The 26,310-nt window shown below is 44.7% G+C and overlaps 1 protein-coding gene across 1 annotated transcript in view; it reads right to left on the bottom strand.

Moving 5' to 3' along the window:
• The window catches only part of LOC146203229 (sodium-coupled neutral amino acid transporter 7-like), a 58,819-nt gene extending 32,542 nt beyond the window's left edge, over positions 1-26,277 (bottom strand). Inside the window, exons 1-5 of the mRNA XM_084588589.1 lie at positions 26,114-26,277; positions 25,902-26,030; positions 19,174-19,295; positions 16,582-16,780; positions 2,076-2,211 (exon numbers count right to left, since the gene is read on the bottom strand). Of these exons, the coding sequence (XP_084444715.1) occupies positions 2,076-2,211; positions 16,582-16,780; positions 19,174-19,295; positions 25,902-26,025 (581 nt within the window). The 5' untranslated portion in view covers positions 26,026-26,030; positions 26,114-26,277. The remainder of the gene's footprint in view (positions 1-2,075; positions 2,212-16,581; positions 16,781-19,173; positions 19,296-25,901; positions 26,031-26,113) is intronic.
• Positions 26,278-26,310: the final 33 nt, after the last annotated feature.

Below are 26,310 nucleotides of genomic sequence, written 5' to 3' on the forward strand. Positions count from 1 at the left end.
GACTTCCTCGACCAACCCATCACGGTATCAGAGGTGCAGGCTGAGCTTCAGAAGCTTAACACATCTTCAGCCCCCGGTCCAGATGGAGTACATAATAAGGCACTCCGGAATCCTGATTCCCAATCTATTGCCGCCCTTACCGAATACTTTAAGAGTGCTGGCAACGGGGAACTCTCCCGCCGCAATGAAAAGATGCCAAAGTTGTGTTTATACTGAAACCTGGAAAACCTCTGCTAATTTCAAACCTTAGGCCTATCTCTCTCACCTCTTCTGTCGGCGAACTAATGGAGCATGTACTCCAGATCAGAATTTGTCAATATCTAGAAGGCAAAAATCTCATGCCCACCTGCACGTTTGGATTTCGTCCAGGCCTTTCTACACAGGATGTCTTCTTACAGCTAAAACATCGCATTCTCGACAGTCAAGCCTATGACACCAAAGCCATCCTAGGTGTGGGTCTGACCAAAGCATTTGATACTTTTACACGTTTAGCAATCCTTCAGAATCTTACAACCCTGGGAATCGGCGCCAGATTGTATAATTACGTCCGAGACTTCCTCAGCCAGCGCACAGCCACACTTACCTTTGGCGACCACTGCCTTCCGGAGATCACGCTAAGTGCACGAGGTACGCCCCAGGGCACCATCCTCTCCCCTATACTATTCAACATAGCACTTCTTCACCTACCTGAAAAATTAGCTCAAATCCCCGACACTCATTTCAGCCTCTACACCGACGACATTACTGTCTACTTCGGCAGTGAGGCCGAAATAGAGGAACACCTACAATAGGCACTAAACACCATCGACACCTATGTAAGGGAACGTGGCCTAACTTGTTCCCCTTCAAAATCAGAACTCTTTCTCTACCGCCCCAAGCAATATGATTCAGGCAGTCCGCCTATTTCCCTCAAGCTAGATACCCATTTCCACAATTCCACAACAGAGGCAGAGGAGGCGGCCATTGCACTTGCTCTCATCTCTACAGCTGCCACAAAAATTATCTCTGACTTTCAATCTGCGATTCTAAATTATACCAACGACCATATATATCCTGCACCGCTGCTCGCATATTACGCTTCTGGCAGCCCCGGCACCCCATAAGCCTCATCTGGATGTCAGCAGATGCTGGCCCCCTGGCAATGAGGTTAACTCCCTAGCCCGAGGTCTTACTTTCTGGGCTAGAGGAATGGAGCCCCTCTACAGGCCGAGGAGTGCCTGCTCTCCTTCCGTGATATTCTCTTGTATTACCGGGACAAACGAAGGGAATATGCACCTCCCGCCCCTTCTCTCACCATGGAGCAGGTCGTACATTGGCGAAGCTTGCAGACTCGGACTGCTCTATACCCTACACTTCTATATGCCCGATACCCAGACCAGTTTTCCTCATCATGCAGACTCTGCGGCAACCCAGGACACTTCCTACACATCTTTCTTACATGCCCCACCTTTCCTCATCCCCCCTCACCGAACGTCGCAGAGTCCTGCTGGGAGTCTCTCATGAAGAGCACCTCAAGTCAAAAACAACGCAAGATCATTTCCAGTGCTATGAGGAGGATTGCTCTTCAAGGACTTCCTTTTGCCTTATAAGGATGTCTCCCATGTAGTAAGGGAGCACCCAAGTGCCATGCAGGGGGCTTCGCCCCCACTGTTTGTTCCAATGGCAATAAAATGTTTCTACCACCACCACCCAACATTACATTTTTTACTATCTTAGATGTGTTTACCCATGCTCTAGAAGTAATTTTTTTTTTTTATGGAGATAATTTTTCCTGCTGAGGTGGCAAACAACCGAAAGTGAATATTAATTACCTCAAAAAACAATGCGTGCACCTGAAATGTAATGCCACATTTGAAATAAGCAGAAAGACTGCACAGTGTGTGACCTCTCATCAAGATACGTTCAGAAATGAGAAAGGTAGCTCACAGAGCTGTGCCCTTTCTTAGATATGGCGCAAAAGCATTTTTCCCACTGACGTACCATAGTTCTTGCTCAATCTATTTATGGCCCCTAAAACAGCCACCTGTCATTAAAACCACTATTTCATGCAAGTGAAACAATGCATGCACCAATACCTGGGATACTTGAGGAAATCAATCTTCTGTGAAAAGCACATTGGCAGGATAAGTACAATAGATGTGGTGACAATGATGAAGTCCCTGTGCATGAACCAGTGCAGGCAGTAGCTTGGCCCATAGAGGGATGCAAAAACTGTAACAAGAATGACCAAACAGTCAGTCATTCAAGCCCAAAAAGGAATCTGCATTTTACAAGAAGGCAGAGAAAAAACAAAGTACTACTTCGGGCACAATTACTAACGTAGAACTTTCAGGAATAAAATTCCAACCAAAATAATATATAACAGCACTCCAGTGGGAAAGTACTGAAACAAGTACAGCTAGAAGCAAAATGAAAGGGAACACGGGAGCGCATGGCCTTCGCGCTTTGCAAAGCACTGCCACCAACACAAGACGAGAATGGGTAGCACCTAGGGCATGCTCGGAAAGAGCAGCCTACCAAGCTTACTTTGGGTGCGTCTTTTTCACTGATTCTTATCACCTGTCGGTGGCAGCGCATTTGAAAGCGTGGAGGCCACGCACTTCCGTGTTCCCTTTCATATTGATTCTAGCTGTACATATACTTATTTGGGCTGAATATCTTTAAAGAGCAACTTGGGTATATTTTCAACTTCCTCACATTTTACTGAGACTTTCATGGCACACACTCCTCAGTTTTCTGGTGACCTGCACCAAATTTTGAAGTAGTGCGATGTTTTGTTGGAGAGAAAGTAACTTTTACAATTTTCCATTTAGTAGCCAGCCTCAAGCAGGACCTTTGTATGCATGTATGCGACTTCACAGTATGCACAGCTGTCTATATTCGCTCTGTGTAGGCTGCAGAACCAAAATGCGCTTGTTTTTTTTTTACCTTTCAGACAAGCAGTGACCCCAGTTGTCACTTACAATTGCCAGTTTAGATAATCAATGTATCCATGATATGTTTTAGGTTTTGCGGGGCCATATCCGTGACATCGTAGGTTGAGTGAAACCTGCTTTTGATTTCGATTTCCTTGTTCTTGCAGTTTTAAAATATTCCCATTTGGCATTTTGAAACTTCTTTCGTAATGGGAATAGGTGACTCTAATGAATGTGGCATGACCACAACTTGAAATGTTAAAAAAAAAAAAAGCTGCCCTTCAAAAATATTCAATACAGACATTACAAGCAGGCTACGGAACAAATACATTTTCCAGGTACACTAATATACACAGCCTTGGCCGTCCCATTCCGATGAAGGCAAAACGCAAGGTGTCTATGAACCATGCTATGCCAGTGCACATGAAGCCCAGGCGGCAAAAAATTAATCTGGAGCCCTCCACTACGATGTCCCTCATAGAGGTATGCATGGGCCGAAATTCTGAGCCCGAGCTCGGCCCGGCCCCGAGACTACAGACCCAAGCACGACCCAATTCTGAAAGGGACTGAGCCCGGCCCGGCGCTCAGATTTAAGGCCTGGGCCAGGCCCGGCCCATCATGCTATAATTGCAGTTGAAGCAATGAAAAAAAAAATAATTTCAGGATGATAAGTTTTATCCAAAATCTTGGAATGTCGAGTTCTCACGTTTGAAATGGCAAATGTGCTGAATATGCAGAGGCACAGCACGTAAGTAGAATTAACTATTGTGCAACAACAACAAGTTATGCACTGAATTGAGGCATTTACGGCGCTCTTGGATAATGAACCCGACGGTACCGCTGCAGTAAGTTTCTTTCGGTGCTACAACTTGCGGCTGGAATGACCAACACATTCTTTAATAGGAAAGGAAGTTTTCGGTAAGCAGCTGGTTTGCTTCTCCAAAAGTGCGCTAGCTCTCAACTTAACAAAAGGGTTGGTTTTGTGGTCAAGTAAGCGTGCCCTGCTTACCGTGAGCCTTTCACGTGAACTTTACGCAACAAGAGCAACAAGAAGAATCTCTTGCACCGCAGATGCTTTTAGCTGTGTCTCGCTTTAAACGAGGTCATGTCGAGGTAGAAGTGAGCCATAGCAGAGACGTTTTATAGGCGACAGCATGGCGCAGATCTTGAAACAGATATTTAAACATCAGCGCCGATGCTAACAAAGCGGAGATGCGAAAATCGAAACTATGTAGCCCACAAGCACCCCTCTGCTCGGTCACTGATGGCTACTAAAATACGTTTCCAGCGAGGACGTGGGGAGGAAAGGTGGGCCGACGCCAGTAGGGTCCCTAGAAATATTGCTAGTCTGTCGTCCGCCGGCCGCGACGGAGGCGGCCGCTGAATGATCGCTGCGGTGGCGCTGCGGTGAAGCGGAGTGCCACTGCCCACGGAGCAGACGATGCGCGCGCCCGTGCGCTTCGAAATGCATTCGCTGCATGCTCATTGTCAGGTGTCTTGTACATGCGATACCGCTCTTTAGTCTTTGATTTCAGTTTAGTCCTTATATTGAATTCGCAGCCGAGTTGTTGCCGTAACCACAGATACGATTTTTTTTTTCGTGAGCGAAGTTCTGCGCGCATGCCCCTGAGCCGATGTAGAAATGAAGCTGCTTTTTATGCCCTACTATCCTACTGAAGCAACCGCCGTGCCGTATTGTAATGAAGACTTCTGAGGATTTTGTGCAAACACTTGCGCTTGCATGGAGAACTATACTAGACGCACATTCTAGGCTCCAAGGACCATGCGTGCGAGCAACAGAGCGCTGTCGCCGGCGTTTTCATTCACGCTATAGTTTCATGTTAACTTCTTTGGACGTTTAGCTAAGTTATAACACGTATGTAGAACTAGAAACTTTCGGATGCATGCACAATTAAAGCACGCAAGATGGGAGCCCGAGTCCTTCAAATCGCATCGCGCTTCAGGCAAACTGCTGATAGGCATTCTTTGGTGCTTAGGAAGCCTAGTAGCCACTCATCAGAGTATGCCATCACTTTTGTTGGCTTGCGTTTTGCAACCTATAAACATATTTTAACAGCCAGCTGTTAGTTGAGAGGAATGGGAACTAACACTTCTTTCAAACTCTGTCCTTGAAAGGTGTTCATTTTCATTTTTCATTTCCCCTAGAGCTTTTACCAGCTTTGCCACATTGTCCTTCGTACGACAAACAGCTCGAGATTTAAAATTCTGTTTCTTAATTTTTTGTTCTTCTTGACAGGGTGTTCTGAGTTAACTTTCACAAGTATTTGCAGGCTATATGCATGCTGCATCAGAAATAATGGTACAGTTCGTCGCAAATTAATTAACGCCCATTAGGAGGGAAAGGTCTAGGTAATAGGCTTCAATCCGCTGCCAGGACACAAGCTGAGTTTCGCAATGTCCTGAAGAAGATTAATTACCTCTTCTGTAAGCTTTACAGCTATCTCCTTGACTTTGTTTCCTCGAATGCACACAGCAGCATTCATGGCAGCTTCACCTGTATCACTGCGATAGAACAGAACTCGCCGATTTGCGTAGATTGCCTCCGGAGATTCGTCCTCGCTTGAGTGGCACTATGCGAATGTTCATTGTTCAACATCAGAAAGATCGACATTTGTCCCCAGTGGCGGTGGCATGCAGCTTTCTGCATTCCTGGAGCAGACTCGTGTCACACGATCCACCACCGCTGTATTCTTCAACTGGCTCCACTGATGCTTCAGGATCAGTGCGTTTTTTTTTCTCTGCAGGTCTCCCTGCTGACTGTTTTTGCTCGTACAAGTTGCGCTCCTTTCTCTTGAGAGGCAGGGGTTGCAACAAGTATTTTGGAGTGTCAGGAAACAGCGTTGAGATGGTATCCTTCGTGAATTGCGTAACATCCCGGGGAATCTCAATTATCTTTACCTGTCTTAAAACATCGCTCAGTAAAGCAGCTAGGGTTTGAAGTGTCGCTCACAAACGTCGACACTAGCATTGTGTTACAGTAATGTGAGGGCAACCCCGATCCGGATCCTCCGATATTTATATCAACATCCAGGATTTCCTGTCTACAACTCACAAAATAATGAGGAAGATATTCACCACTTGTGGGTTTGCCCGCCACTGAAGCCGACAATATCGGCACCTGACGGCAGTGGGCCTTTCGCCGAGCAACCCCTCTTCGTACATTGTTTGCACGCAAGGGCCTTATCATCGTTCTTTCTTGAACTTTATTAGAACACAGCCAACCTGTTTTCTTTCATTTATTACACCTTTTAATTTTTGTTTTACATATTCCTTTATGCCCTAGCTGAAGCAATAAACAATGTTTCTTTTTTTAGTGCCTTTGCCGCCGCGCTTGATATGTTGCGCTCCCACTCTTGCCTGTTCCCTGCGTCTTTCAGTGTCCTGAAGAGAGAGTATTTCACCTTGCACGAGCGCTACCCGCTCTTGCACCCGGGCAAGAAACACGTGCTATCACGCTTACCCCGTCTGGACATGACGCGATCACATATCCATAAAAAAGGCACACTTGCACACATGCTAGCTAATTTGCGCGCATTCCGGCTCGTGAGCGAAAAGAAGTGCACGAGCCTTGCTACGGCACCAACGGATCAGCGCGGCGCAGACTCGCAGTACGGCACAACCGCCACAGCACCACGTACACAACGCGACCACGCTCCGAATGCGTGCAGCGCCCCCTGCGCTTTCATCCTGGAAGCGGCCAACTGGTTCCGTAGGGAACCCCGCTCGGACGGCAGACTAGCAAATACTTCTAGGGACTCTAACGCCAGGAAAGAATTCGGAAGCTCTCGTGTAGAGAACACAGGGAAAAATGCGGTGCATTCTGGACGCTTATCGTGCTATGCCCGCATTCACACTTTCACAAAACTATCATGTGTTCGTGATCATTGTGTCTGGCCCGGCCCCCGGGCCAGGTCGGGTATGGGCTTTGGAGCCAGCCCGAGCTTGTGCACAGCTTTAGTCCCTCAAAGCCTGAGTCATCTTCGAATATTAAACCCTATTCACCATACCAATTTATTTGTTTATTTTATTTATTCAAAAATACAGCAAAGTCGCTTAATTGGCATATAAGCAGGACTGGGCACCAAAGAAAACTTACATGGATCATTCCATGCGAAACGTCACAGCCCCCAAAATGACCATGGCCAGTTTTTCTGAGAAAAATGGACCATGTTGGAAATTGTGCAAACTGTCTTTCATCTGAATATCTTTTTTAAAAAATTTTCTGCAGACATAAGTGCAATTTGAAGTTTCTGCTCTAAAGAAGCACAAGTTCATCTATGAAATAAAATTTTTAAATCGTATGAAACAAGATGCAATGACTGATATTATTTTAGAATATTTCGCATGCATTGTTGATTCATTTAACTTAACGAATGGAACAATGGAAGAATTTTTTGCATTTTTTTTGGGTAACCAAGATTGCAAAAAATGTGCCGTTTTAGGAAATTTTTTAATATAACCTCGATAATTAAAAGGTTTACGGTCCCTCATAGAAAGCAGTTAGGAATTGGAATTTTTATTATGCTCATCTTTTTAGCTTTTGCTTTTTTCACCAACTCCTTTTCAGTGCTTGAATCCTTATTGTCATACAGGTAAGGCAACCTAAGCACTCATGTCCATTTCTTCAGACAAATTTCTTGAACATTTGAGTATAGGTTTTCAGCATGAAGTGCTGAAATCTTAGCAGATCTGATGGTGAATGAACTGTGATGAACTACGACTGTGATTACCACTGCGAATGTCGAAGGCAGTTTCCTATTTTGAAACTTGGCAGCCAGATTTCTTTAATTCTTTTTATGCTCTGGTTCAGGCAAACATACTACCTTGTGATTTACTCTTTTAATGATATTACCTGTGCAAGCTTCTTCTAGTTGGCACACCTTTCAGTGTGCAGCACACATCAATGCACTTTGTGTCTGAAGTCCTGCAGAAATTTTATTCTGACAATAAATTGTGGTTCCCATTAAGACAGCAGGGGTTGGAGGAGTTTTTTTTTTCATCCTTTATTTTGGCGAAGTCCCGTAAAAAAAATAATAATATTTTTTTTTTTTTTTTAATTCAGGCAGAACTTGTTTTCTTAAGTCTGCGAGCACTGCTCTATAAAATGTGAACATATTGAATGCATATAATGGTTTAAAGCGGCACAAAGGTTGCCTTCTCTACAGCTTTCTTTATCTGTTGACTAATTACTTACACAAACTGAACCAGACAGAATATGCAAATCATAATATATTAGGCGGGGACACGTATGTGTTTTGTGTGAAACCTTCTGGGTTACAAGCTAAGACATTGATGTGTGTACTGAGCCATCTCAAGTGCTTTTATCTGGAGGGCCTTGATTACCAATACACGTCTGAATACCAAGGAAAAATTAAATTTTGAGGAGTTTGGTGCATGTCATTTTAAAAACAGCTTCATTCAATCAACTGAAATAATTTTTAACATTGAATACAGCAACCAGTGAAAGAGAAAAAAAAAACATTTTTGGCTGTAATGTTGTTGAGGAACGCCACATTTTTTTGCATCCTTAGTGACTCAAAATATCGTGAAAATTTCTTGTACTGTGCCATTCATGAAGTAAGATAACCGAACAATGCAAGCGAAAAATGCTTAATTAATATGTGTCATTGCATCTTGTTGCATGCATGATTTTAAAAACATTTTTCTTATAACTTTTTATTTCTTGTGAAAACTTCAAATAGCACTCCCGTCAGCAAAAACGTTTTCTCGCGGACAATAATTCGATGAAAGACATTTTGCACAACTGTCAACATGACCATTTTTTTTTTTTCAAAAGAATTGGCAGTGGTTGCTTTTGGGGCTGGGACGTTTTGCATGGAATGACTGACACAGTACATTAGAATATTAAAATAAGACAACAACAACAATAAGAGCCAAATACTTCAAATCAAGGCATGAACCACAATGAAAACAATATAAAAATACAAGAACAATTTCACAAATGCATTTTCTTCAAATTTGTAACAAATGCTTCAACACAAACTATATATACAATACGCTTCAGTAATCTGTTCAATCACTTACATACAATTCTCGGAAGAAATAAAAAAATTAAGGAAAGGTTCAACAATGCTAAGCCTAAGTAGACAAAACGGAAGCGCGCCACAGCCACAGCCGGATCTAGACGACGCAAAGGTTTTAAGGGCATTTTGAAGGGGGGGAGGTCACAGGAGGCAAGCCAGATGGGCAGCGGTGGAGAGAAAGGGTAGGCAGAGGACTGGAATTCTGCATCGCATTGTGTCAGGCAATGTTGTATATTTGTGGAGGTATGCACTAGTATGCACAACTTTTGGCAAGTGTGTGAAGAAGAAAAAGCAGGTGTACGGTGTAGAAGAAAAAGTGAGCACCGCCGGTTCCGTGTGCCACACGTGTGGAGAAGAAGAAGCGGGTGGCACGTCGCTATATATGTTCAAGGCCATCTGAGACATGCGCCGACCAAGCTACGAAAGGGCGTAGTAAAGCTTTTTTGCTTTAATAAAATATAAAGCACCATTTAACGTTCAATGTTCCCGGATCATTTTCCCATTGTGAAATTGCAAACTTGCACATAAGATGTGAAGGGGAATGAAACTGTGATTGTTATTAGTATGATGCTGTTATATATTACGTACAAGTATTTTAACTTTTATCCATCCCATCTCGTTTGAAGTGAATCAAGACCAAAATGCTTCATCATTGCTGTCATGCTAGCAGTTTACACCTGTTGCAAATTAATATTGCCTTGGTTCTGTGAACTCTTTTCAAGTTGGCATTGTTTTTCTCAAACGTTGTATGTACTACTAGCTTCGCATGCAAAGAGGACTTTTAAAAGCTTGCATCTAATAAACCAAAACTATCTCAAAAGCTTCAATGCAGATGCTATCAATATGAATGTCCCAACTCACGATTATCTACAATAGTAAGTCAGAAATAACTAACATTATTCTCAAGTACAGTGCCATCTACAGAATAAGAATGTTGTAAGAAAGCTTTGCTTCTGCATATACAAAAGAGTAAGGTTTAAGAATTTCATTTCATGCATCAACCCGAAACATTAGAGAAGCTTTTGTTAGGAATAATTTGGTCTGCTACAGATTTGACCGCTACTGATTTGACTGAAGTGTAAGGAATGCACTAGCCTGTGAAGATCTTAACATCCCCGCGTATGACTTATACAACATTCCATCACAATAAGGAATAAAATTGCCCCAAAACTGAACATTGTGGCATCCCTGCAGTTATCTGTAGGATCTCAAGAAGCAATTTTCAACTTGAACACATTGATGCTGCCTTTGAAGGCAAAAGCCTTTCTTGTATAATGAGTGGTGTCACCAGACTGTGTGGACAGAGCCTGTCATCCAAGTGTGTCAGCAGAGCATGCCCGTAAGAATTAACATTAAAAAAAAAAAAAAAAAAAGCACGTTGCAGCAACTGGGTTTTGAACCCACACCAAAATGAACAGATCAGCTTCCCTTGCCCACACACAAGAGCACTATACTACTGCCGCAGCCGATTACGCCTCGTTTAAAACTACTACAACCAACACACGCTGCATGCGGTAAACACTGTCGCCTTCCTCACGTTTCAACTGCAACACATCTTGTGTTGTGCTGTGAACTCTCTTCATGAACTTCAATTTGCACTGATCCTTCATTTAACCTAGATAATATGCCATACGATGTGGGGATACACATGAATCCCCTGTCCCATTATAACGACCGCGGTAATTATCACGCGAGATTATGCACGCTGTTAGGGAGGCTGGTGGAGGAGAGTGAACACTGGCCACCCCCCCCCCCCCCCCCCCCACCTCCTAGTCTCCCACGGCGACACAGCGTGGGTTTCCCTCTTTCCTCCCGACCTACCCGGGACACCTCCTCTGCCCGTTCCGAGACGAAGAGCGCATCTCAACTCTGTCGGCGTTTTTCGACAGTTGGCTGTGCACGCGCACGGTTCTGTTCTCCGCCGGGAAGACCACTGCCGTCACCCAGGATCACCCGGTCATCGTACACACTTACCGCTGCGGGCCGTGAGCGCAAAGCCACACCACGTGAGCCGAACACTTCTCTCATCTCCCTGCATGTGCCTCCCCATTCGGTGGTTTTTATTTCATGCCTGTATGCGAGTGGGACGTTCACTTGCTACAACGGTTGTATTTGTGTGCCACTGATTTGTCATATATAACTGCTCAGGCAGATTAAACCCGCTGGGGTGGCGCAGTGGTTACGGCGCTCGACTACTGTGCCCAAGGACGCGGGATCGAATCCCGGCCTCAGCGGCCGTTTTTCAGTGGAGGCGAAAAGCAAGGCACCCGTGGGCTGTGCGATGTGAGTGCACGTTAAAGAATCCCAGGTGGTCGAAATTTCCGGAGTCCTCCACTACGACGTCTCTCATAGTCTAGTCGCCTTGGGACGTTAAATCCCACAAACCAACTAACCAGATTAAACCTAGTTCGAGTGCACAACTCGTGCTTGTCCCCTCTGGCTTGCACCCGCCGCAGTGGCGACTTCTCACACCGCGGGTTGGGGGTCACAGCTCTGTCTGTTAGGATTGGCATTCCAGGCTAGAAGGCGAGTATAGCGTCTAACCTCCTTGGCGCATTATTCCGAGAATAACCCACATAATCTTGGTGCCCAACGTGGGGCCAGAGGTGTGACAAATCGAGTGTTTGTGTGTATCTGACAGCCGACACACAGACTAGCCATGGCAGTGAGCAGGACTGAGTTTCAGTCTCTTCTAATACTGCAGCGGTGAATGCACAACGGCAACAAAGCAAAGCCACTATAACCTTTATTACCGGAAGAGCTCAGGAGCTGACGCTAGCCACTGTGATCTTGTAATTTTCTGCGAGAGCAGGAGGTCATAGGACTCCACCGCTCTGCAGTGCAGCAGGGTGACGCATGGATGCTGATGTGATGGGCATTCTTTCGTAGTGTTTTGACTTTGCCATGCTCTATGGGAGGACGGACAGCGTTGTAGCATATGCACTTTAGCGTGCGCACGTTGATGGCACGAGAAGTGATTTTACTATCTGTTCTTTCGCGCCCGTTAACCAGTCGTCGCGATAGCTCACAGAAGGCAGCCTTTGAGAAGGGGAGGACTAGCCAGTTTCCCTGGGTGCAAGTGTCAACCATTTGAATTGCATCAGTGTAGTGAGGAGTCTGGTCAGCCGAAAGGAGCTTTAGAAGAAACAGCGGTAGGATCCTTTCTTTTTCTGCTTTTTGTCGACAAGTGTTCGACGAGCTCTGGGAGCCAAGTGGCACGGCCACGGCGCTCTTAAGGGCATGCTGGTGTTGCTGACTGTACGAGCGCTCAAACACAGCTTGTAATGCTGCGAGAGCGTTGGATCCTTAGCTGCTAAATTCCGATAGCCCTTGTGCAACCGTTTTCCCCACATGAAGGATACATATGAGCCCTTCAAGATTGCTCCCGCCATGCTGAGACGAGCTATATTGCACGACGTGTGCATTGCTAAGCATGCGAGAAGCTCCAAGACTTGCTTCAAGTTGTGTCATTTCGCTGCTTAACGATGTGCATGGTGAGGTTGTTGAACGTGTAGAACTTACTCTATTGCAACAACGCCACGGTTGCTGCGTCAGGCACATGCTGATGTGTGGCAGATCTGCAAGCGAAGATGGCGGAGCGAGGCTTTACACAAAGAGCACTGCAATCCAAGCACTGCTGAGTGGCCTGAGGAGGACGCTCTCTCCCACCAGCAGGCAGCTGCAGCGAGAGGCCAGGCTCGGCATTTCGAGCATCGTGCCTCGTTACAGCTTGCGCCCACGGCAGATGTAACTCCAGCCTATGCACAGGGAATAATTTCTTGTGTTGAATATGGATGGAGTGCTCTGTCAATATTCAGTGCATTTTGCTTCCAGAGAAAATACGCGTTTTCTCTTTGGAAAAGACAGAGTGGGGTAGATTAAAAATAATAATAATGTAAAGGGCGCAAAGTAACTAGCGAAAAAGCAGCCTTGCAGCCGGCGGATGCCACGAGGACCGTTGTGGCATCGAGGGCCTAGCCGTCCAAAACGTGGCCGCGTTCCTGGACCCAGAGATTGCTGTCACCGTCAAGCAGCCCCCCCCCCCAAAAAAAAACGCTTTCCGGTCGGCCATGGAGCGAGCGAGCTGGAGTTCGTGGAACAGGTGCTTGTGTCTACCACAGCGAAAGCTACTGCAAAGGACTCTGACGCCGCTCAACACCCGCGGCCACGGCTTCATCAGAGGCAGCAGCCTGGCACCCTGCGGCGCACACTCTGGGCTGGGTCAGCGACAGAGGGGGAAAAGAGGCAAGCCAAGAGCGAGTGGTCGACCCGCTGATGGGAGGCCTGCTGAAAGCTATGCCACTGGACGACGCAGTGCTGCCCATTGCCCACATGTCTGCAGCAAGCTGCCCTGGCCGACTGACAGTGAAGGAGCAGGATCTGCGGTGTCTGCAGTCATCGCGTGTGTGCCCCTGGCTCCATGGTCGTTGGCCCTGCCTTCCTATTCGGCACCCATGGCCATATATTGCACTGTTCTTAAAAGGGTTTAAAAGTTTAGCAGCGTTAAGCCAGCCCCACTCGGTATATCCTTCAGTGAACATGGCTACTTTTAGCCGTTCGCAGTTTTAAGGAGGGGGGATGTAGGGATATACACGAATTCCCTGTCCCATAATAATAATAGCCGCACGTAATCATCACGTGAGATCATGCGCAATGTTAGGGAGGTTGGGCACACTGGCAACCCCCCACCGCCTCCCTGTCTCCCGCAGCAACACCTCGCGGGTTTTCTTCTCTCCTCCTGGCCTAAGCCAATACACGCGCCTATCACAAACGCCATCTGGTCGCCGCATTCATGACCGACTACACATCCAATACACCACCACCTTTGATGAACGGGTACGAGCACCAGAACACTGGAGATGCACCCTCAGGGTAAGACCCATTCCCCGCAACATGTCACACTCTGATCATAATGGCCTTTGCCAGGCGCGTGCAGAAGCACTGGAGCAGCATTATGGTAGACAACAACATGTATACTATGCGGACATTGCCGATCCCTACCATGAGAGGTGGTTCACAGCGGTAGTGGTCCACAACACCAACACAGTGGCAGGACTCACGTTCCAGGCCCACGACACAACACACATGGAGGAAATCGCGATTGCACTCGCCCTCTCCCTCCCACAAGTAAAATACATCATTACTGACTCCAAGGGGGCCTGTCGGAATTATGAGCTAGGTTGGATACCTCCTCTTGCCAAGCGCATTTTACAAATTGCTGTCAGTCCAACGACCCTCAAAATTGTAATCTCATCTAGGCTCCCGGCCGTCAGGGACTCCTGGGCAATGAGCTAGCCAATCGGGCGGCCCGCGCACTCTTTCCCCGGGCACTCAAACTTGCTCAGGAAGTCTACTCTGAGCCCACCCAATGTCTTATTACATTCAAAGAAATTACTACATAAGGACAGCCACCGCCGCTTTTCAAAACCTTGTAAAGGTCTCCGGAGAGCGGACGAAAGGCTTCGTCCCAAAATTTTTACAAACACAATGCTGTGCCCAGCAGTCTTGAAGCAGTTCAATACAGACTTTGATGGGGACTGCAGCCTGTGTGAAGTGACCTTCTCGGACGTTTTCCACATGGTCTGGGCCTGTCCATCCAATCCCCACCATTCCCAATCCTTCATTATCCACCCTTCTAGGGAGGCCTGGGAGGCGGCGCTGCTCAGCTGCCATGACCTACAGTCCCAGCGGACCTTGATCGTCAGGGCGAGAGTGGCGTTAGATGCTATTGAGGCTCCGGAATAGGAGCTCCACCAAGATTTTTAAGGGCCTGGGCCAATAGGGCCTTGGTCCAAACACCTCCTTGTGCATAGAGTAAATAAATGTTTGCCACCACCAGCACCCGGCCTACCCGGGACACGTCTTCTCCCCGGTCCGACACGAAGAGCGCGTCGCAACTCTCTTGTCTTTCGCCGGTTGGTCATGCACACGCACAGTTCTGTTTTCCATCAAGGAGACCGCCGTCATCACCCAGGATCGCCGGTCATCGTACACACTTACTGCCGCGGGCCATGAGCATGTCGGAACTAAGACGAGGAATAACCAGCTCCGACAACGTTCGGGTTCGAACTGTTGTTTTTATTGCGCTGCTCACGCTGAGGCGCCTAGTACCATCCTCTTCTTCTTTGTCCAGAGCAGTGCCATGGCTTGTGATAAGTGCGCGGCGTGAGGGGCACCACAGGACTCCCACCCATAGAGCGGAAGCGACGGAATCTCCCCATGCAGCGGAGGTGTTTGGTGGCAGAGTCTGCAAAGTCGAAGTGAGAGTGAGTTGAGGGGTCACGGTTAGAGGAGTGGAAATATAGGCAGGTTTCAACCTGTCAGCAGACACAATGTCTTCATGACCGTTGACGTCTAGGGTGAATGTCTTCGTCGCACGCTGGAGTACGCGGAACGGTCCGTCAAAGGCCGGTGTTAGTGGAGGACAGACATGGTCACGGCAAACGAAAACATGGCTGCAGGAGTCCAGATTTCGGCTCACAAATGCGGATTGAGGGTGAAGATTAGCAGGGATGACCGCAGTGATGTGTCGAAATGTGTACTGGAGGTCCCGGAGGTAGGGTGAAGTATCATGGATGAGTGAAGGGGACAAAAGAGAGAAGAACTCTCCAGAAAGTCGCAGGGGAACGCCATAGACCACCTGAGCAGGAGAGCAGCCAAAGACAACCTTCAGCCCTGAGCAGATGCCCAGAAGGACGAGGGGAAGATGGTCAGACCAGCGTTCGCTAGATTGATAAGTGGTAAGGGCAGTATTGAATTGGCGATGAAGACATTCCACCATGCCATTTGCCGAAGGATGGTAGGCGGTCGTATGAATGTGGCGGACACCCAGGATGTTGGCAAGGGCGGTGAACAGGGCCGACTGAAACTGGCGGCTGCGGTCGATGGTGATGACAGATGGGAAGCCGAAACAAGACACTCAGCCTGCCATGAAAGGCATAGCAACTGTCTCTGCCGTAGTGTTAGAAACAGGTATAACTTCGGGACAGCGGGTGAAACGATCCACACATGTAAGCATGTACGACGCCCCACGTGATGACGGAAGAGGTACAACAATGTCTATGTGGACATGAGAGAACCTCGCATCGGGTGGCCAAAGAATAGAGGCAGGCATTACGTTATGCCGTTGAACTCTTTCACGCGCTGACATTGAAGGCAGGTTCGTGCCCAGCGACAGACATCAGCATTCGTGCTCGGCCAAAGGAAACGCGATGTAACCAACTTCTGTGTGGCACGAATGACAGGGTTGCTGATGTGGTGCAATTTGTTAAATATGGTGCGACAAAAAGTCAAAGGTACGTAGGAGTGCGGAAAACCAGTGGATGTCCAGTGGATGTGGAGTGAAGTGAGGGCGCTCTTATCGCAAGCCAACGCATGGCACTGAACAAAGAAGAGGTTGGCACTAGGCGCCTCAACCTGGCATAGGCAGGCACGAGGGCTGTTGGGCCAAAATGGTGGCAAGTTGACTGGTTGAAACGCGGCCAAAGAAGCGCCGTTATCTGTCTTGTCAGACTGCAGCATTTACTAGAGTGTCGATGCCCCAAAAGCACCCTTGTGTCAGACGGCAGCTAAATAAACACAGCAGCAAAAGAACTACTCACTGCGATCTGAGAAGTCCCCTACAATGACTAGGAAAGTGATGCAAGTCCCATAGCAGTAGAAGGCCACAGCCAGAGAGCAGCAGCTCCAGAAACGGGGCCCACACACACGGAACACAACCTCCTGGTAGGTGGTGCAGTCATGCCGCCTGGCACAGTATGCCAGAACAAGGAGGGCTCCCACCACAAAGAGCAACAGCACCTGCACCAGGTTCTTCACTTTGCTCACAACGCTCGATGTTGTATTCCTCTCAAAAGCATGCTAGCTCACTTCTAGAAATGACAACTAGCAGGGGCATATGATGGAGCCATACAAAAAGGAATGCCACTTTCAGCAACTATGCCACTTTCAGCAAGTGGTTCTCTCATGTCGCTCATCTCTGTCCCTGAAAAACATACTGCACTAAGTCTAATTTTTTTTTATACATTATTCCTGGCAGACACCAAAATCCAGCTGAACAGTCACTGCAAAAGTATCTAGTTCCAAGCAGAAAAATTTCTAGCCCTCAAAATAGACTTAATCTAGATTACGCCTCTTCCATTATTACACATAAGAGCTTGAACTAAGTTTCCTTCCGGCCTTGTATGCACGAACACTTATCTAAACAAAATTTCAAGCCAGAAGATACTTGGGCACAATAGGGAACCTAGTAATTTTTCAGAAACTCAAGATCATTCCAAAGTCCCAGTTCATTTGTGAAACACTTTCTCCAAAGAAAAGCCATGCAATGAACAATATGACTGTCTCTACCATTACCCTTCCCACAGCACATTTCCAAATAAAACATTGCCTTCTTTGCACACCTATAGGCTGTACTAACTAAATTACAGGTACAATGCTAAACTAAATGGTTACATGATACTATAACTAACTTGGTTGGAAAAAAGCTGTATGACACAGGAGGTACACTGAAACAAAGCTTAATTTACAGTCATGATCAAACTAAGCAAGCAACCTTTGTTTCATACTTTTTTTTTTTTTCCTTTTGTAGTAGTTTGAACTGTACATTTTTAATAGATAAAAAAATTCTGAAATCCTCCTGCTGCTGTCATGTGTAGTCAAGAAATGTTTTAAGCTTTAAATTTCAGCGCTCAACCAATGACCATGAAATGTATAAATGTTTATATATTAACACTATTTTCGCGCTTTGTAATAACTGTCCAGACACCTCATGAAATCATTTTTGTGCTGTTTTCCAATCCCGGATAAGCTGGAACTCCTGCTGTATGTTACCAGAGCCTTTTAATGAGAAAGCATTTCTTGTCTTTTGAGTGGCATCAGCAGAGCCTGTGGACAGAGAATGTCTGCAGATTATGTGGTCCTGAAGAGGAGACACTCAATGAAAAAAGAATTGTGTACCTGCTAAGAATCGAATCACCATCCTTCCGTGTCCCAGCCAAGCGCTCTAAACAACTCTACGTCGACTTACTGCGAGCGTGTCCACAATTTCCTTATGTAGCATAAGGATGCTGGAGGGCATTGAGGGAAATAAATAAAAACATTAAGAAAAGAAATAATGAAACTGAAATAAAATATTTTAAAAATTACAAAGAAATTAATAAATACAAATGAAAGAAAAAAAAATAAAATGACTGTGCATCTGGTGTCAAAGCAACAGCAGCAACAATGCTCGTGATTTCGCATTTCTCCGGTGCAGATTTGCAGTGCTCTCAAATTTTTAGTCTCTCTTGAAAACAGAGAAATAGAGCAATTGACTGACCTGACTGATCAACTGACCAATCAACACCATTTAGCAAAGTGGATAAATTCCAGATAATCCAACCTACCAAGTACTTGGAAGCATATAATTATGGAGCAATTTTCGACTTGTGCACTAGGAAGTCACCTTGGGAAGCTAAACTCTAGCATGAAATTTTCAGAAGACACTAATGTGAAACAGACCTTTCATATTAGAAATTGTGCTCATTGGTGACAAGTTAACTGAACACACCTACTGCAAGTTTGAAGCACACTTCCCTTAGTTAAGGTAGCAAAAGACCTCTCATAAGGTATTTCTGAATAGTAAAATATAGTCAAAATCCATTTTTTCACTTACATGCATGTTGCTCCCCAAAAAGACTGCACAGGCTTTCAAATTAATACTCACAATACAACAAACGTACATTATATACAACACAAACTTTCTCTTTCCCATTCTCTGATTTCTTTAGCATGAATATAAAAATATTTTACTGCAGCTAAGCTAGTAAAAGACAAGTGGTAAGAACCATGTGCAGTAAGGTTTGGTCGGTTTATAGGGTTTAACTCCCCACAGTGATTCAGGCAATGAGAGATGACGCAGTGGAGCGTTCCGGATAATTCTGACCATCATACAGTACACAGGCACCTTACATGTCACCTCCATTGAAACGTAGTCGCCGTGGTTGGGATCGAGGCCGGGTCTATATTAAGAACATTATTAAAGATAACACATTTCAAAACAGCATTGAACAAAATCAATACACATAAATAACCTGCTCTCTTTAAACATCATTTGATGGGCCTTAAAATGGCTCCAGAATAAAGTGCCAAGAGCCAAGACTGACTGCTCGTTACGATAAAAATAACTGCATGCTTACTACCAGTTTACTCACTGCCTGCACAGAGAGGGCCACAGCAATACCACCGGCTTGGTCAAAGGCATGCGGAAAATTCAATAAGCCAGCTCCCAGGGCAGCATTAATGATAAGAAAAACAGCAGAGACCCAGGAGGAACCTGAAAGAACATTATACTGGCATTAGTAAAAACCACACAAATCACAATACCCCATATATTTCAGTACATATAGACAGAAAGGACACAGAAATGCTTTATGAAAAATGAGACTGACATGCTAACCTATTCCATAATTCAAATGCAGCTGCCATAAAGCAGGGTATACTGAAGGCATAATGAACAAAAAGTGATTGACAGTAGTACTTCAAGGAAATGAAAACAGCTCGAAAGGAGGACACAAAATGAAAAATCGGACAAGTGCCACAGAACCTAGAAAAAAGAAACAGTGGCAGGTCTCACACTTATAATGGATATTCTATTCCTAGAAATCTTTAAAATTGACCAAAGGAGCACATAGTATATTTATTTGCTTTTGATTTCACACTGCAAAGTACCATAACTTGCAAAATACAGACTGCACAGGTATAACCAAGACTACATTCTGACTGAAAAAGAAAAAAATAATAATGCATTGTCAAGGCCAAACACACAATCCACAGGGGCTGCCTGCAGAAAATGCTGGTTTATTGAAAAGTAGATTGCAGTGCATGCTCTTGCTGAAACTACCATGGTGGCACAGTGGCTATGGCATTCCTTTGCAGAAGCCATGGTTTTATCCCTCCTTGACATGCACCTATCACTACACTTGACGCCTAGCTCCTGCATGCAAATTCTGTTATTAAAGAGTCAATTGACCGCTTCACTTCATGATGTGCATATTCGTAGTGCACAATAAAGTCGTAGTGCACCTTATGGTGTACTGCAAACATACAAAGCACGAAGTGAAGCAGTTAACTCTTTAATACTAATCTAACATGGTGGTGAAAAGTTTCCTTCATATTGTTGCCCAATGACAACACTTACTGAGAAAGAACTACATAAAATGCATCTGATGAAATGGTATTTGAATGGGGCCTGTGAGACTACATTAAAGGTCAGAAAATAATGGACTCCTCACAAGCTTGGCTGAAACTTTTGTTGACTATCAATGAGCATTTCACACTTGAAAGAGGCACAACGCCAGTGGTGGAGGCAGAAATTCCTCTCATGTATTCCTTGAACAGAAAAATTAGTGCTTTGATCACCTCATTACTAGTTGTTAAACCATGAGTGCTGACCTATTGCACTGACTAGAATGATATATAAAAAAAAAAAAAAAAACTTGCATTAAAGATGTCAGCTTTGTCACATTAATGATACTTGTAATCTTAAAACATGCAGTAAGAGCAGTTTTAAATGCAGACAAACCAGTGGCAGCACAAGCAATACACTTGCCAGAAAGATTATTTATGTCACTGAAAGTTCCTCTCATAAACAAACTAGACATTCAAGCCATTTTTCCATGCTTCATTCCACAAAATAGTTTGCCAGACCAGGGAATTCACTTCTGGAAAAGAGAACCTGTTGAGTCAGATCATGCATAAGCACTAAACTTTAGAGCCCAGACTTCAGTTGTTGTTGGTTGGGTTTTCTTGTTTTTTTTTAACAAGACCACTAAATACACAAGACATCTAACATGTCAGAATGAAGGCTTTCCATGGAGTTAGTTTCCTTTCACCTTGCCATTAGCTTTGGCCATACCATTCTGCAAGAGAGTGCATAAAAAGTAGAACTGGTCAGGCTAGTTGGTTCATAATTCGATGCAAGGAAAGAGCTGCGCTAGCGAGACAAAGACAAAAAGCAGGCAAGATGAATATGAATGCAGACTAACAGTTCTTCTCTGTGAAGAAAAAGATACCCAGAAGTGACACAGACAGTATGTGGAACACCTCAAAATGACTGCACAGTCTACAAAATTTATAAGCAGGAAGTCTTGGTGAAGCTTCCCATCGCAAAGTGCCGTGATGGAACTTCAAGTTCTGTTACAGTGTTAGGCAGAGCCAGCATCTCCAAAGATATTCAGGACATCTTGGAAAAAGGCTCTAGTTCCAAGTTCTGCTTCAAGTCACCTAGCTCCCAGCCAGCACTGCATGGGTTAGGAGTTAGAACACAAGCCTGAAGAGAAGCAGTGTGACCACACGAGACAGAGAAAGGATCATCAGCGATGGCATGGAACATATCTACCATCATATGAGTGAACGGGCTCATGAAGAAAGCAAATTTTATTAAGAAAAATAACCTTACAGCCATCCAGTCAGACAAAGAAGGGGGCTTTGTTAGTCCTATCTGTTCCGAGAGCAAAGCGCTGGAAGCTGTGACAAAGAATTTCATTCTAGTGAAGCACGATAAAAAAAAAAAACAGGCAGTAGCAAAGCTATGAAGGGTATTAAATTGTTGCAATTGAGCAAGTTCGTGAAAGATGAGGTCACCAGGAGCCTTGATGAATGTTTTTACAGGAAAAACACAAAAAATTACTTGCCCCATTTGTCTCATCATGTTTGACAAAAACAGTTAGCAATGGAAGACAGAGAACGTCCTTAAAAACTGTCTCGACTTGCTACTGGAGAACGACCCGTTTCTTTTTAAAGCTCTAAGGACATCACTGGGCAGATGAAGGGGTGGTTACCAGTTCCGACGACAGCCTTTTCAGTCGACAGTTAAGACAGGTTTTATTCTATTCCACATAAAAGGCTGTTCGCTGCCATCAGAGAAAGCGTTGAGCTCCACAGGGAGCAGCAGTTTCTGAATTCACTTGGTCTCAACAGAGGCAATTTCCTGGAAATTGTAGATTTTATTTGAAGTCAACAGCCATCCACCAAAATGGGCAGTATCATATTCAAAATGCTGGCATCTGCTTGAGTTCAAGCATTGCTCCTGCTCTAAGTGACATTTTTCTGCCCATTCTGTGTGATTTGGGTGTGACATGTGTGCAGGTACAGTCTTTGTCAAAAATATACAGCCCAAGGGTTTTGCTTCTAAGCCCCGTAACGGGGCTCAGTATGCATCTGCACCGTTCGAAATCTAATAGACGAAAAATATAGTCCCCATTCTTCTCTATACTTACCTATATATTCCAGTATTGCTACCAGGGGCTTAGCTAGAGTATCCCTTAGGCTGTATATTTTTGACAAAGGCTGTACATTGATAATTATCTGGTTTCCCTGAGTGCTCCTGAGAACGGAAACTTTCAGAAATTGGCGTCAATGGTCATGTCCACCTTTTCACGTGCTTCCAGTGGGCTCTGATCCACCAGTGAGCTTCCACTGGACGGTCAGCTTCGATGCTTGGACTTAGTTTTACATATTAGTGAACATCTTTGTTGGCCCTTCAAACAAAGATAGAAAAAGTGTTCTTTCTGCACAGTAGTGCCCATTCGAAGTTAGTTAAAAGAGGCATTTTGCTGCACATTGAGCCAGCCCTGAAAAAGGCGTCCAACCACAAAGTTGAGGAAAGTTTTCAATACCAGCTTTGGGCGTTTGTGAGCTGCTGAGTACGTACCCCCCCCCCCATACCAATTCAAGTGTGTGCAAAAAACTGTTGCAGAAAACGAAGACTTCGAGCAAAGTTAAAAAAGCAGTTTAGACAAAGCAGACCAACGCGGTTCCATGTATACTTAAGCTGTAGCATGTGAAGAGAATCACAAAACACAGGTAGCACCTTGCAAGCTCTCAAAGGTGTGCGTGATGATAAATCATAATAAGGTTCCTCGCAATGCCAAACATGAAAGGAAGTTTATGGAATGCATTTTTGGAGCGGTGCATCGCATACCTCTTAGCTGCGACAAAGTTTACATTGGCCAAACCAGCACATGCTTTCATGAAAGAGCAAGAGAGCACAGTTTGAATGTAGCGAATGATGCAGGAAGGTTCTTGGCCGAGCACTGCGCTGACTGGAAAAAAGAGAACAAATGGGACTGTGTACCGTACTTCGAAAAGACAGTTTCTGGCAAGGTTGCAAAACAAATGGGAGTGCCTCATCATTTAAAACCTATTTACATTGGCACCACAAGTAACTGTGTTAGCAACCCCTCCAATTTCCATGTCAAATAAAAAAATGTGTTTTTGGAATCAAAGGTCACGTACAGGTTCTGGTGTTTGTTTGGACTTCTTCGGGAGTGGTTCTTCCATTCGTTTTGGTGTTCTCATCTTTCTTTGGAAGAGTCATTTCTGTTTTGCAAAAAGTTCTTTTGAATTAAGCGCAGATTCTGGCTTCCTTCACCATTTTAAAAGCGTTAAACTTTCATAGCCTCACACTAATTAATTGCTTTTTTTAATCTGACTTTCTTCCTTTTTCAAGTGTACTTGTTGTTTCTGACAAGACTTTCCTTAGCTTAAGCATGGATTTGTGCTGGTGTGACTGCCCCCCCCCCCCCCCCCCCCTTTTTTTTACTGTTTTTACTTTGACGCAGTCTGGAGATATTTTATTTTGCCTTGTTTTTGTTTGTTTGCTTGTTTTTGCAGGACTTGACCTGCTTTATGGTTCTGTAATTGCGTAATTGCGCTAGACGGCATTCTCTTTTTTGATGTTTGTCCTTGCCCATTCGAGTGATTTGACGACTTTTGCGTCTTGGTTTTTCATTTACCTTAATGGGCCGGCTAAGGTTAAGACAATTCTTTACTCGGTAAAAATTTTGTCCGTGCTGATATTTCATCCAGCACTTGTTCACAAACAGGTATTTTTTGACAATTAGATTGTAGCTGATATCGCTTACACACATACATATGCACACACACAACCTCGTTTTTTTTACAAAGTAAAGTTGTTAGTCCCCGTTTGTGTGCGTCTTGCCTTTTATTCATCCTTATCTTGCTAGCGTAGCTCTCTTCTTGCATGCAAAAAAGTGCCCTTCTAAAAATTTACTCTTTAAGAGTGGCCTCGTAGCTTGCTTATACACATTGCAACTGAAAGCTGTAAACAATAATATTAGTCATAAGCATTACTTGCATGTGCCCTTGTTTCACACAAGTATTGTGTATGCAGCCCATTTTGTTGAATAACACATTCAGCACAGACACTCTACACTTTGACATTAGCCGAAAGGCTGAGAAGCGACCCACTACTGTTGTGAAGAAACTGCAAAAAAGTAGCCCAGCAACTGAACAAGCAGCACATTCAGCCAGGACAAATGATACCAATACTACAATGAGCAGCAGCAAGGTTGCAAGGTTCACCTTTGCTCAAGAGTCTGAGCTGCTAGCATGTGTGGCTGGTTGGACCAGCTTTCCTTCCTGGTTTTATACACAACAATGGCTCTCCATCAAGTTGGTGAAACCGAATATTTCAGAGGTTCGACCGAGAGAAAAAAATGCTTCATAGCCTTTACTAGTTTAACAGAGAAAAATAATTTTCTTCAGTCTTTCAACAAACACTAATGTTCGAGCTTAAAAGCCTACTGACATATTTTACACCAAAAGAGTTCAGCAAGATCACCTTCTGAATGTATAAAGGAAGCATTTGGACAGCAGCTGGAACCAAGCAGACGTTTTAGTGGCACTGTCTACTGTCGCCATGGGACAGCAACCAAGCTAGGCAGAGACACTAAAATATATAGCAGTAATAAGTATATTTCTTATTACTGCTATATATTTTAGTGTCTCTACCTTCCTTTATACATTCAGAAGGTGATCTTACTGAACTCCTTTGGTGCAAAAAATGTAAGTAGGCTTTCATACTCTAACTTTACTGCTTGTTGAAAGACGAAAGAAAATTATTTTTCTGTAGAGCTAGTAAAGGCTCTATGATGCAATTTTTTTCTTGCTGACGAACCTCTGAAATATTCGGTTTCACCAACTTGATAGAGAGCCATTGTTGTGTATGAAACCAGCAAGGAAAGTTGGTCCAACCAGCCACACATATGCTAGCAACTCAGTCTCCTGAGCAAAGATGATCCGTTAAACCAAAGTGAATGGCTTATATTTACTATCATAAAGCATTAAATGAGAGAGGGAAATTCAATGAATCCATCCCACTTTGACTCCCTTGTCTATATCCTGCTCTGGTATGAGTTCGATCACTGCACACTTGAGTACATTTGGTTAAACGAGAATTCAACACTTGTAAGTGCATACCCAGCAAAGTCATTGCCTTAAAACACATGCCATGCCATGGATACCAAAGCTGATCAGGAGAGATATATATGTACATCTCAAGGGCTACTATGTCCATTATCAGGGCGTATTGTGAACACACTGATAACAAACAATGGAAAAGCACTTCCTAGTGCACAGCTGACATCCTAGGCTGACCATATCTTCCTGAGTGCAAAGTTCAAACCACAAAAATTGTTTGGACCCTTCGCAACATGACAAAGAGGAATGTAGTACCAGAAATCGGAAGTATTCGGCGTCCAAAAGTGTTACCATATTTACAAAACGCTGAACAGATTATAATATGCGTCAACGTTCTTCGTGTATCCTGAACGCAGTGCATGAAAACAAACAAAAAAAAGCCCCGACTTGCCTGAAGTGTTCTTCAGCTGAAGATGGCTCATCTTCAGGAAAAGACACAGCTGCCTACTACAAGCCAATATCAATATATGAGCAGCTGAACACGTCATAATCACAAGTCAAACAAAGTTACTGAATCCATATCTAGAGACAGCAGAATAAAATAAAAAAAAAATCCAGCACAACTACGGCATGGGATCGCATAGATCTCACAAACTGCCGACAGACAGGTGGAAAAGCAGCCTGTGATGCTTTTGCAAAAACCAAGAGCACACTTTACCTTTGCTGCTGTTTGGTGAAGATGATGTGGAACTGCCGTCTTGTACGTTGCCAGCTCCCGGCGTGTCCATTGAGCTCGCAATAAATTTGACATCGTACTCGGGAACTACTTGAGATGCTGACATCTCCGCTTTGACGCATGCACCAAACAATGTATAGTTATTGGAGCGCCAGACACTTTACAGTGCGTACGTTATTTGATGCACTTCGTACCGTTTTCTCGTGTTGCATTCAAGCCAGTATGTAGCTACGGCGTGCGCAAAAAAAAAGCCTAATATCCCACAAGACGAACAAGCCACTGCCAGCAGAGCATACTCGTGATCGCTGTAACGCCTGCCTGATGCCGCACTAACATTGCTACGTAGAGGGAGTAGCAGACTAGCAGACGACGGGCTGGGTAGAGGCAGTAG

Source organism: Amblyomma maculatum, chromosome 1 (genome assembly GCF_055883805.1).
Source record: "Amblyomma maculatum isolate TAMU_Amacu chromosome 1, ASM5588380v1, whole genome shotgun sequence".
NCBI lineage: Eukaryota > Metazoa > Arthropoda > Arachnida > Ixodida > Ixodidae > Amblyomma > Amblyomma maculatum.